This window comes from Limulus polyphemus, unplaced genomic scaffold (genome assembly GCF_000517525.1).
Source record: "Limulus polyphemus unplaced genomic scaffold, Limulus_polyphemus-2.1.2 Scaffold11298, whole genome shotgun sequence".
In the NCBI taxonomy this organism is placed as follows: domain Eukaryota; kingdom Metazoa; phylum Arthropoda; class Merostomata; order Xiphosura; family Limulidae; genus Limulus; species Limulus polyphemus.
The window spans coordinates 1-13,677 of record NW_013676908.1 but is presented as its reverse complement, the minus strand read 5'-3'; the positions used below and the strand labels follow the sequence as shown (position 1 = coordinate 13,677).

Below are 13,677 nucleotides of genomic sequence, written 5' to 3'. Positions count from 1 at the left end.
GAATTCTTTGCCTTATATCACTTGCTTGACTGTGAGCACTGACCATCTCTCTCTGAATTCTTTGCCTTATATCACTTGCTTGACTGTGAGCACTGACCATCTCTCTCTGAATTCTTTGCCTTATATCACTTGCTTGACTGTGAGCACTGACCATCTCTCTGAATTCTTTGCCTCATATCACTTGCTTGACTGTGAGCACTGACCATCTCTCTCTGAATTCTTTGCCTCATATCACTTGCTTGACTGTGAGCACTAACCATCTCTCTGAATTTTTGTGGGTACTTTCTTAGTGAACTTGGGTTTTTGCCATTTCTTATTTTGTTTAAAATTTTTAGATTGCCAATTTTTTGAATGACTTCCAAACCCATGAGATACTTGTGTGAAATATGTTTAGTGATTTTTTTTAGAATTCTTCAAACTAAAGCAACAATTTTTCAAAACTGTTTTAAGCATTATGTTCTATACACTTTCACATTTGGATGTAAAAGGATATATTTGTCATATAAATGGTGAACTGGCCTTGAGAACACGCTCTTATTTGTGTTTCTTTGCATATACTTCAGCTGAAATTATGTGCCAAGAGACGTCTGTTTTTCGAGTTCTGCTTGAAATGTTGTTCATACTGTATTTTATATAATTTTAATGATTTGTAGGTCCCTATTGTTAAACTTACTGATACCAAGACAGATGTGAAAGTAGACATCAGTTTCAACACGAATAACGGAGTTAAAAGTGCCCAACTCATCAAGGTAGGTTTTCATGGATATTTAAAATACTGGCAACAAATTAAAAATAATTGAAGCTAGATTAAAATCATTATCTGAGTTAAAAGAACAAAAAAGCTAGATAAAAAAAATGTCATTGTTAGGATTTTAAACTATGAAGGAATAAATATTAAGCAGTTTTAATCTTTTATCTATAACTTTTTGTTCCTTGTCTTTGAGTAATGTTCTGTTGTTAATTTTAATTCTAAAAAATCTGACTGGTAATAATTGTATTTCATTTGCTTAATCTGGTTCCCACCATAGCAATCATTATTCATGAAAATTAGTAATATATAGTGCGTAAACCACTAATACATGTCGCATCCCAGTCGATCTGATGGGTCCTAATATTGGGTATGAGGCCTTGTCAGTGCTAGATGTAACAGATGTAGTGTGATTGAATTGACGTGTTAACACATTCTCCTTTAACTTCTTAGAATTAGAAAAAAATTGTTTCTGTGGAATTATATACTAATTAAATTTCAATTTCAGATGTTTTAAAGTTTTTTCAGATGTGTGTAAGTAGAGGTTTACCTATTTTAATTTTAACAAAATTAAGCTGAAATATGTTTTAAAACTGTACTTCATTTGATTGATTTGTTTTCTCTTTTCTTTTTTTTAATTTGTTAATCATTAATTTTCCAGGACTTCAAGAAAAAATTCTCAATCCTGCCAAAGTTGGTGTTTGTCTTGAAGCATTTTCTACTTCAGAGAGATTTGAATGAGGTTTTTACGGGAGGAATTAGCTCTTACAGCCTCATCCTGTTAACAATCAACTTCCTACAGGTTATTGTTTTAAAACTATTGTTAGGAAAATTGCATGAATGATAAATCATTATACAAAAGTTTGTGATTAAGTGTACTTCCATTAACAAAATCTGCTTATTTCATTATATTGGAGCCCTAAAAATACAAAGGTGATGTCAATTTGAAAGTGAGCTGTAAGGATAAGTTTTTATTATAAACAATACTCAATGATATACAGAAAAAAAAATAATTTATCACTCGCCATCATTAGAATAAATGTTTATTGTAGAGTTTTCTCACTAATTTAAAACTGACAGTAATTTAAGATGAAAAGAATCGTAAGTTATGACATTGTTGAAAATAAATGCATGTTGAACTTTTCAGTTTAAAACTTTTCTCTTTCTTGATGAATGGATAATTACAAAAATGAAACATTTGTGAGTGTATAATATTGAAATGTTTATGACATGTTCAAAAATTGTGCGTGTAGTTAAACCTTGACAAAATTTGCTATAAATAAACTCTCTCCCTAATGGAACATTTTGTTTCTCATAATTTATTGAGATTCAGGAATTACGTGTTGGAATTCATAATAAAAGGAAGAGTTTTTAACTCTACAATATTCCTTTCTATAAACTCCAAGGTATTTCAAGTAATGTTTTTACATGACTTACTAAAAAAAATATAAACTATCATCTTGTTACTAAGATAAGTCTTTTTTTTTAATAACAACACAGCCCAGTGATTAACAGCTTAATTCAAGAAAATAATAACACAGGCCTGCGAATTTAAACTTCATAAAAGTTGTTTTGGTTTTAATAACAAATTTTTCTTAATTCAGCTACGCAGGTTTTGAAAATAATATTCATTTTCTTCTACCATGTAAGGATTTTTTACAAATCACAAAGAAGAAAAACTCTTGGATAAAATTATTATTTTGTTTACCACAATGAATATTTTTCATTGTTATATTTGAGTTCTAGAACAATCGATAAGACTCTCGCGTAATGATTGGTCTACAGAAATCTATAGCCAGTGGTTGTCAACATTTTAAACAAAATGTGACCCGATTTCAATGAAAATGATTCCCTTATGTAAAAGTAAATACGACGTTTTGTGAAAAATTTGTACGTGATGGAGAAAAATGGATATCATTATCGGATTCAGTGTACAAGAATTACTGTAGAACATGTAAAAATTTCAAGACAATAAAAACATTGCAGGCCTGTGTAATTAAATATGTGATGTTAAAATAGGTAATTAGTATATTATTAAACAATTCTTACCCTAATCTTGATGTGTTCTGACATACACCTCACCATAACAGTTGCTATTCAAGCATTTTGCTAATATAAATAGGCTTAACTACTACTGTATCTGTCATATTCCAGCCTGGTAACACGCAGTAGGATATGGTTGACATATTGTTATACATTCTTTACTTTCTCTGAAAAGTTCTTATTAATAACTAAATATAAATTGATCTGACAAAAATTGTTGTTAGCAAAACATAATATTGTGCCTAATAAAGATAACAGTTTCTTGTTATTAAAAGGTAGGATCATTGTTCACTGATAGATGTCAGTCGCATCGTATTTGTAGCAGGAAGTCGACTGCTTCATTCATGAAATTAAATTATTAAACAAAATATATTAATGAATATCAAACAAGTTAAAAATAATTGGATGTATAAAATGGACCTTTCCAATTTAAAAAAGTGTTTTATAAAAATCTTAAAAAATGACAAACTGAATAATATATGAATTTTTTTCACGCAGATTTTAAACTGTTTGGTTTTATTAGATTAAGTATTTTGTGAGAGATGAAAACAACAGGGTATCATTGAAAAGGGTTAAGTGTTTTTGTTACAAGCTAATTACTTGGACTGTAACAAAGGTTCAGAACATGACGGTTTCAACATTCAAGGGTTAAGTCTTTTTGTTACAAGCTAATTAATGGACTAACAAAGGTTCAGAACATGAATGTTTTAACATTCAAGGGTTAAGTGTTTTTGTTACAAGCTAATTACTTTGACTGGAACAAAGGTTCAGAACATGAAGGTTTCAACATTCAAGGGTTAAGTGTTTTTGTTAGAAGTTAATTAATGGATTGTAACAAAGGTTCAGAACATGAAGGTTTCAACATTCAAGGGTTAAGTCTTTTTGTTACAAGCTAATTAATTGACTGGAACAAAGGTTCAGAACATGAAGGTTTCAACATTCAAGGGTTAAGTCTTTTTGTTACAAGCTAATTAATGGACTAACAAAGGTTCAGAACATGAATGTTTTAACATTCAAGGGTTAAGTGTTTTTGTTTACAAGCTAATTACTTTGACTGGAACAAAGGTTCAGAACATGAAGGTTTCAACATTCAATAATACTAACTTGCATAATTTACTAATCATGACTAATAATTTATATTTGATAATAAAAAATTCATAATCTTTATATATATATACATACACATATTGTTGTTGGTACATGCCACAATCTTGTAGGCACGTACAGTAAGCTTGCATTACAATAAACACCTAATGCCGCTAATTAGAAGAGTAACAACTGACTTAAGCAAAACAGTGTTAAAAATGTTGATTAATTAAACATAATAATAACTAAACAGCAAGAGTAATACCAACAGTTGGATTAAAAAATGGGATCGTAAAGTTTAACGAACTGGTAAGAGAGAGTGTTATTATCAGTCACATTTTTTAACACCATTGTTGATTAATTGGACATATTCCTTAGAGAGGTGAGAGTTATGCTGGTGCTCCTTTTTCAACATGAAAATTATTAGTGTTAGTGTATATTTAGTGTTTCATACTTATTCTTCCATAACACTTTTCAACATGAAAATTATTAGTGTTAGTGTATATTTAGTGTTTCATATTTATTCTTCCATAACACTTTTCAACATGAAAATTATTAGTGTTAGTGTATATTTAGTGTTTCATATTTATTCTTCCATAACACTTTTCAACATGAAAATTATTAGTGTTAGTGTATATTTAGTGTTTCATACTTATTCTACCAGAACACTTTTCTTGCATCTTGTACACTTTAATGAGACAGTTGCTAAACAGTCCCCACCCCACTCAGGTTTCATCATAATGGTCTGTTACAGTGTACTGAGGGTGTTACGTTATAATCATTTGGTGGTGGGCATTGTATAAATCAAGAGGTCAAATTGTTTGTATGATTGACATTTAGTGTGTTATTACTATTCAAACATTGTCAAATGGTTTCTACTTAACAAGATAAAAAAATCTGAAACTGCTTGAATACTGCCTGACAAACCTTTGAATTCCTGGCTAGCAAACAGTGCTGTTCAAAATATGTTACTTTTAATATTCTATGTTAAAGGATGATTTTTTTTTTAGCTATATCTGTAATAATCACAATTGTCAATTTGTGTTTTCTATTTTTTCAGTTGCATCCAACGTATGACCCTACTTGTCTCACAACAAACGTGGGAACTTTACTTATTGAATTCTTTGAGTTATATGGTCGGCATTTCAACTACTTCAAGACGGGAATCCGTGTAACGGATGGGGGAGCTTATGTGGCAAAGGAAGAAGTGCAGAGGGGAATGACAGATGGTTCACGGCCATCAATACTATGTATAGAAGATCCTCTAACTCCAGGTTAGGCATAGTTAGAATTGTTTGGGAAAACTATGGAAACACCTTGGTCAAAAAAATACTGTTATTGGGGGAGGGGTTATTGGGAGCTTTTCAATCGTGTTTTTCAAAATTTGGCATTCAGTATATAGTTTAACTTCTGTTCTTTATATCAGTGTATCTTCCATTTTTAGAACATGTACAAGTTCAGAGTTTGGGAATTGCCAAAAAATAAAACTTGTACCTAAGAGCATTTACACTGACTGTCAACTTTTACATAATGTGAATTTTTAAGATCCCAGCCAGTCAGAAAACCACCCAAAATTAGTTTTTGGCTAAAATAAAATTAATATTTCACAATAATTTTATCTGTGTAAAAATACCATAAAAACCGGATAACACTGACGTACGTAAAAAAATCCAGCTGTTTCAAAATCAGTTTTCCATTTTTTGCACGGTGCGAGTAAGCCCAAAGTTACGAAAAGGCCAGAACCACGTGAAGAACATAAATACAAAAATAAAAGAATCTGCCAAAGCTGTGAAATTTCTTTACATTGTGATCCTCCAGCTATATGTACAGCAAAACATTGTCATATTATCCACCCAAGTAGACGTGGAGTAGTGCAAAGAATCCAAAAGCCAGTAAAAACGAGAAGAATGATGAGACGATCAACATATAGCGTAGCTAATCGAGAGAGGCTCATTGATGGATTACATGAATTGTCTTTTAATGATGGAACAGATTCTTCCAGTAGTAGATTAAACAATCTTGACAAATGTTTGAGATCTTTGGACACTCGGTGATTTTCCAAAGAATGGTATCAAAGGAGAAAAACTAGTTGAGCCTGGGAGAACTCGAATGAGAGTTTTACAAGCGTTTACTTTCACTAATTATGCATAACATCATTGGAACTAAAATAATTAATAGTTGCTAAATTCTAAGCATTCCGAATCTTTCCTTTGATTTTATTGAAAGTCTAGAAGTAACCGATCATTTTTACCTATTTCTCCACGACCAGAAAGGATTTTTAAATTCTGAAAGTTGGTCTTGCCTTTTTAGACCATTTAACGCCTATTGCGCCCTTTCCCATTTATTTTTGATACTTTTTTGTAAAAAGTACGCACGACAGCCCCAAGGGGTGGGTTTCTTGCTGACCAGGATCTTAATAATATCTCAAATTTATTATTGTAAAAGCACATGTATTATAATGACTTCTCAAGATTTAAATTACCTAAGTCTTTCTGGCTGTATAATTATGCTAGAGTTATTAATTATTAAAATACTATACACCAGTTCTAAATTACTTACTGTTTTAATCGTTCTTTAAGTTTTTTCAAACTTTGGAAACTCGCTATAAGAAAGAAATTGATTATGAGAAGTGTGTGATCATTAAAAAATCTACTTAACCATCATTCAGTACAACTAACTAATGTTTATAAGAGAGATAGGGGGAAGGATTAAAATATCTTGATTACTTTCTACAGGAAATGATATTGGGAAGAGTTCTTATGGTGCTCTAAATGTCAAAAAAGCATTTGAATATGCTTATCTGGTCCTAATCAAGGCTGTTCACCCCCGTCCAATACATTACATAGACACCAGGCATAGGTAAGTGTAGTGTTTCAGTCTCTTGGTAAAACATTAAATATTCCCTCGTTAGCTTCTGTAAGGCACAGGTTTGTTTGGTACTTTTTTTTTATGCGAACCGAAGTATGAATACCAAAACATAATCCAATGTTAAAGAAAGTAGCACAGCCCTTTTACTCTGTTCACCTAAGTTAATGGGTCTAGAGTCAGATACTGTGCGAAACTAATCCTAGTGTGTTCGGAGGTCGGACATTCGTATGTTAATGTTATGAAATACTGAACACGTACAGAAAATTGAAATCAAAGCTGACACAGCTTACTGCACAGGCCAGGAAATTCAGCATTTTTAGGGTTAGACCATTTGGCCTTGGATTTTTTTTTCAGATTTTCAAGGGCACAAAGGCCAAAAAAAAAAACAGGAACAGGTCTATATGTTATTCATTTAACTGACCGTTTTTAACGAAATAGTTGTGAAATTTTATCAGTGAAAAAAACTTCAATTTATATATATATAATAATTTATTGGATTTATGGAAAAACATTTTGTAGTTTGAGAAACACAGAATCAAATAGGATGGTAGAAATATCTAATTTTTTAACAAGTTAAATGTGTAAGAAGACTAAAACTGGTGTAATATCTAATTTTTTAACAAGTTAAATGTGTAAGAAGACTAAAACTGGTGTAATATAATTTTTTAACAAGTTAAATGTGTAAGAAGACTAAAACTGGTGTAATATAATTTTTTAACAAGTTAAATGTGTAAGAAGACTAAAACTGGTGTAATATCTAATTTTTTCTTGTAAAATCATCCAAGACTGTATTTAGTCTGTGTGACAAAAGAAATTAATTGAAAGGTAGTGAGATTAGCCTGGTTTACATGATGAGTGTGTTTATATATCAAAGTTGTTGATTATTTTCAGTCACAAACTACTTATCAATGTTAAAGAATTAACTGACTTTGTGATATTTTTTATGTTGAAACCTGTACAAGTATTAACACAGACTTATCAGCCATAATGTGTGTGTTGTTTTCACTTGTAAAATTTGTAACACTTACACATAAGTCCAGATATGATGGTTTTCAACTTTATTACTGTATTGTTGTAGATTCTGGTGTTATTCTGTACATGTATACTATGTTTAATGACAGCATCCTTGGAAGAATTGTTCGTGTAACTGACGAGGTAGTGGAATATCGCCAGTGGATACGCGAGACGTTTCCCCTCAGTGATCCTCCTGGAGAAGTCTTTACTATCCACTCTCCTCCTATGTCCCCAAAGAATTCCCTTCTTCAGACATTTGACAGTGTAAATAACGTTAGGGTACAGTAAGTGTCTTATTGCTAAATAGTTTCAAGTATTTAAGATGGCTAGAATTAAAATTTGTAAAGTAATATAGTATTTTTATGTAGTCAACGGTGTGATTAAAAAATACACATATTTCCTTTAGTTTGGTTAATATATTAATCACGAGTTTTTTTTTCTCCACAACACATCAGAATAAGGAACGTATAATTTCTACGTAAAGAGTGGAATGTGTTATAAGTACCATTAATCTTTCTAGAAAAAATCCAACCCATGGGACCAATGTTTTTGAAAAATGCCCCGTAGTGTATCTTGATAGTCATTCGTCGAGCTGCTCTTCACTGTGTAGCACACCAGCAAGTTCTGGGTCCAGCATTAGTAGTGACACGGTAAGGGAAACTAAACTTTACGTACATTGTGGTTCTCTCTCTCTCTAAACTGTCTGGTAGAAAAGTTCAACGAGGGTTTCTTAGATCAGAATCATAAACTATAATTTACTTGTAACCTTCTGTGAATACTTTGAAGTCTTTTTTTTTTTCAATAGGATTCTGAAGTTCTTTGTGATCAGGGCCAACAGGTGACCAATGGAAGGAAGCCTCAGAACGTGCAGCACATAGTCGAGATCCAGACAACCTCTAGTCAGTCAGCTAAAGGTGCCAGAGGGCATTATAGTAGGCCACCACAGCATGTACAAGTCAGTAGGGGGCCTCAAACTAGCACACAATCTTCAGAAAATAGTGAGAAGCTTGCATTCCACTGGCCTAAGCAACGCCGTTTCTCAAATTCATTCAGTGTTCCACATCTAGGCCAGGGTTATCTCTGTCCTCCAGCCACAGCTGGCAACCAGACCAACTGCTACAGTGGAGGGGGTGGACAGCGTTATCGTAGTTTTTCCAATAAACGGAAAAAGAACAACAACAACAAAAAATATGAAGGCAACAACTCAGTCAAATGATCTCGGTTTTTTTATAGCGAGTTTGCTACTGCCAAATTTGTAATTTTTGTGTGAGAATGTGCTTTGGAATGATCAGTTGAATATTGCTGTTGTTTTTTGTCCAACTTTGAGGTGTTCTTAGATTATTATGGAAAAAAAAAATTGTTTCATCATTCTCATCACAAAATGCGTGTTTATCATCTTCATCATCAAGAAATAAAACTTGGCATCAAATATCCATGAACTTGGGATTAGAGAGCTCAGTTGAATGGGAATTGTGTGTAATTACAGAACTTACGTTATTAACAATAATAGAAAAACATTAGACAACTAGAAGTGTATAACTGTGCAACGTCTGCTATACCATAATAGATTTGGTTTGATTATAGAGGAAGGGTTATTGATGACTGAATAATAGTGGTACAGAAGTATCAATATTGGATGTTCAAAGACATTAAATTTTTATCCCCACCTCCCCAGTACTTCAGTCTAAATATTTTCTTTATTTATACATATTTGCTTTGGTCTTTTTTTTTTCTTCTTCTTCTTCAAATTTGTACATAGCATTTATGTACATAAATCTGTAAATATGTTACAGAGTCATTCGTGTGACTAGAAAAAATATTTTGTTTTGAAAAGGACAAATAGTTTACTATAAAAAAAAAAAAAAAAGCTGGTTCTTGGAGCACATAAAGAGTATGTAAACACTCAGTTCACTTATGTTCATTAGTAGATATTTAAAATGCACTACGTTATCACAAAGATGAGATCCCCCAATACAGGTTCAGCTCAACATTTTAAATTGTTGTGTGTGTGTGTATATATAACTTGTGTGTACAGATTTAAGACGACAAACGGTCATTCCCTGCGAAAGATGACAAGTATGAGCAATTCAAATAAACAAATTAGCTAACTCTAAAAATGTCAAATTTTGAAATTTGGTTCTGAAGAAAACTCCTCAGTATAGAATTAAATTATTTGTCAGATTTATTTGGTTTGTATTTCATTTTGATCATTATAAACTTTTATATTCCTGATGTGCACTAAGAAATAGACATTTTTTAATGAGTGCTAATATATATTAAAAAAAAATGGTAAATGAAGATTAGTGTTTAATTTATTTTACAGTTACAGTAATTAGATATAATTGTATCATTGTTGTGTGAAAAAGATTTAAATTCAAGCTTTAAAATTCATAATTTTTTTCCTGCAATTTTTGTATGTTTTTTCTCACATGCTATAATTAATTTAACAAACAAAGCTTTGGTCTTGCTTATAATTTAGAAATGTATAAATCTTGTCAGACATTTTGATAATGCAGTAATACATGTTTACTCAAGTGATTTAGTTAAGGCTTAATATATAAAAGCACACAGTAGTTAATAAAGTTCACAAGATGACTTTTTTTTTTTTTTTTTTTTTTAGTCTTAGCAATGTAATAAACTGTTGCCTTCTCAATGTTACATACTGACATATACATTTTAAACAGGTTGAAATGTAATTTTGAGTAAAATCTTATCCTAAACTTTGAGTATTAATGTCATCATTCAGCTAACTTGAGGTTATGAGAATGAAAATATATACAGTTCTCTAGAGCATGGAGTATATAAAAAGCAGGACGATTAAGACAAACCACTTAAGCACTCACCTTTTTTTTCTTTTTAAAATTGAGTAACTATGTAAAGCCACTTACCAGCCCATATTTACCTAATTTTTCTGGGTCAATATCATGTCTTTTTAAATATCAAATTGTCTGCTTGAGAAACCTGTTATACCATCACCAGTAAAGTTTTGGTTTATTGACAATTAAAAATGTGAATCTAATTGTTTGGATTTTATTCTGCATTTCTGCTCATTATGCTTTCTTCTGTTTTTGTTTTGTAATTGTACGTAAAATTGCTAATTATCATGAAACATCAACATGGCATATTTCAATGGAAAAAAAAAGTACGTTTTATAATAATGTGTTTTAACATAAATTTAGTTGATACGTGGTAATGAAGAACCCCGGGTTCTTTTGTGTGTGTGTGTGATTTTTCAGCTACAGCAAGCACGGTTAACATCCCTGTGTGCATTGCTTGGACCTGTCATGGAATTGTCTTTTGAGAATTACTTTCAAATTCATATTTCATTTATAAAAATGAAACTTGTTATTATTACTAATACATACTGGAAATAATTTCACTGTCTGAACATCGGTGCACGTAAAGAAATAGAATTAGAAACCAAAACTACAGATTCTGATTAATAGGGTTAAAGAATGTAATAGTAGTTGTTAGGTCTGGTTATTGAAGTACAAAGTGATGTGTGAATGTACTGTAAAGAAGCTTGTTATGGACAGGAATTCCTCTATCTGTTATTATAGTTTATGTATGTCAATCAGGTGTTAAACTGAATATGATGCTGTTATCACACACAGTGAATAATGAAAGCAATTTGTGTGTGTGTCACGGGACAGGTTTCTTGTAATGCTAAAACAGTAAATTAGAAATTTTAGTGTCTGAATTTAGAAAACCAGATTGGTTACTGTTAAAAATAATTTGATAATGCAACCTGTCGTTAGCATTTTTGTCCTTTACAAACCTTCATTTAAGAAAAACATCATCAGTCAGAAGTGATTCTGCATTCACGGGAGCCTTAATTTGTGTGTACGCTTGCACGTATGTATGTATCTTTTATGATTGGTGATATAAGGAACTCTGGTCAATATCAAGTAAAATTTGCAGCATAAACCTTGTAGTGCCTATCATTTTGATATTAAGTAATTACTATTCTGTATGCTGGCAGCTGTTTAACATTAGTAAATGAATTTTAACTGATAAGTAAAATGTATTTTTTTAATCCTTAAAAAATCATGACTATCCTATCTTGACAGTAAAAATTGTGAAAGATCTTGTGATCCAAAAATAATTACTAGTCTTAAATGCATTGTTTGTGCATCATATTTAGTTTGAACTGTATGTAGAGAGAGATTTCTGTGCACTTATTTAAAAGAAATCAATTATACACAATTCTTTCAAAACTTTCATTGATGTACTTTATTTCAAGACACTCCATGACAGGTTTTAAGTTGATTTTAACAGCCTTCAAAGTAAACTATGTAACCATTTTGATGCTTGTTTTATTCTTAACAAAACAGGATTCCTTAAAGCCATTAATTCAGTAAAGTTTATTAGATGATCATGGGTTTCCATTGGTGTAACAAGTTAAAAAAAATTCAAACATGCTTAGTTTTGTTTTACTGCAAAGTTTGAAATTATTGTTTGTTTGGGTCGATTGGATTTGAAAACCTGAAAAACCCTAAAATTGTGTTTTTCATTCAAATGTCTAGTAAATTTGAGTTTAACTTTATAGTACTTATTTCAAATAATACTAAAGTTGTGTAAGTTCCAGATAATTAATGAATTAAATTAATAATTTCAAGGAATTCTAGCATCAAGTAAACATTTTCCAATTAAAAAAAAAAAAATCCTTGAAATAGCAAATATAAAAATGTATATGATGTCAAACAATGTGTAAGAAACCTGTAATGGCGAAGAGAAACTCGTATTTAATTATTTCTCAAACCCAGTAACATGTTATTGCTTCCAAAAGCCAGAATGCATTATTAAACTTAAATAACTTATGAAATAAAATATAACTTTCACTCTCTCTTTCCCCCACCACCGCTTTTGTCAATCATTTAAACATGCAGCCAACTGGAATATTTACTGGTAAAAAAGTCTAAAACACTACCGGGAAACATTGTGTATGGAATAAATAGATCGCTAATACTGTTACCAATGTTCAGATTAAGATTCACGAGGTTAAAAAATGTGAGAAAATTATTTCTATTTGTTTTTAAACAAGTTTAGTGATCATAAAAAGCAAAACGATTGAACCAATCTTATATTAATATCATGAAATTTGAATATAGATTGATCTGATTTTGTCGTGTAATTCACTACTATCAGAGTTTGTGAAGTGACTTGAGATCTTGTTTCAGAAGAAAAATGTAAACATTTATACAAAATAAAAACTATATATATATATATATAAAAGAAGAATTTTCCAGTTAAATTGTTCTTATGTGATGAAAAGTATATCGGGTATTGATTTTTGAAAGTATAAAAAAGCCGGAATGGTCAGTTAAAGTTACTCATCTTAGACATGTTAAAATCGTGGATGGCTGACGTTAGTAATGTGGTTAAACAATCGCTTTAGATTAGTTTATTATTTTAATAGTTATAAAAGTTCGAAAATTGGTTTAAAAAACAAACTACAAGTAAAATGATGACGTGGTCATTCCTGAACATGCGCACTTAACTAAGCCGAACGAATGGTTTAAACCCTCGAATGTAGGGTGAATTTAAGGCGTTCTTCCAAGAGTGATGCTTCAGTGAAAATAGTAAAGTTGCCATACGTTTCCTCACACATTTTTTCTTAAAAACGTGTCTGAAATATGAAGATGTTTCCGTTTAATTACTTGGCGTAGATTTAAAACCTTTCTTGTACCTTATGCAGTTATATCGTTGTGATATTTTATTATACAACTAAGAGTATTCTAATTTTTCTTAACCAACATTGTTCGGTTTGGTAAAATTACACATAAATAACTTCACAATAGGCCTAGTACAAATTAGGTAGGCCTAGTACACGGAGAAAGTATTTCTATGTTTTAGGCTTAGACCCGAAATCTAGAACGTATTGTTACGACAGCGGAAGTCACGTGACGCTAGTAACA

At 31.1% G+C, this 13,677-nt stretch overlaps 1 protein-coding gene across 1 annotated transcript; it reads left to right on the top strand.

The window, feature by feature from the left end:
* The first annotated feature begins 645 nt into the window (after positions 1–645).
* Positions 646–12,423, top strand: LOC106476707 (non-canonical poly(A) RNA polymerase PAPD5-like). Its single transcript, XM_013937342.2, has 7 exons — positions 646–749; positions 1,410–1,550; positions 4,938–5,151; positions 6,613–6,736; positions 7,867–8,043; positions 8,280–8,409; positions 8,565–12,423. Exons 3-7 carry the CDS (start codon positions 5,097–5,099, stop codon positions 8,973–8,975), a joined length of 897 nt encoding a protein of 298 aa, XP_013792796.2. The 5' UTR covers positions 646–749; positions 1,410–1,550; positions 4,938–5,096; the 3' UTR covers positions 8,976–12,423.
* The last annotated feature ends 1,254 nt before the right edge of the window (positions 12,424–13,677 follow it).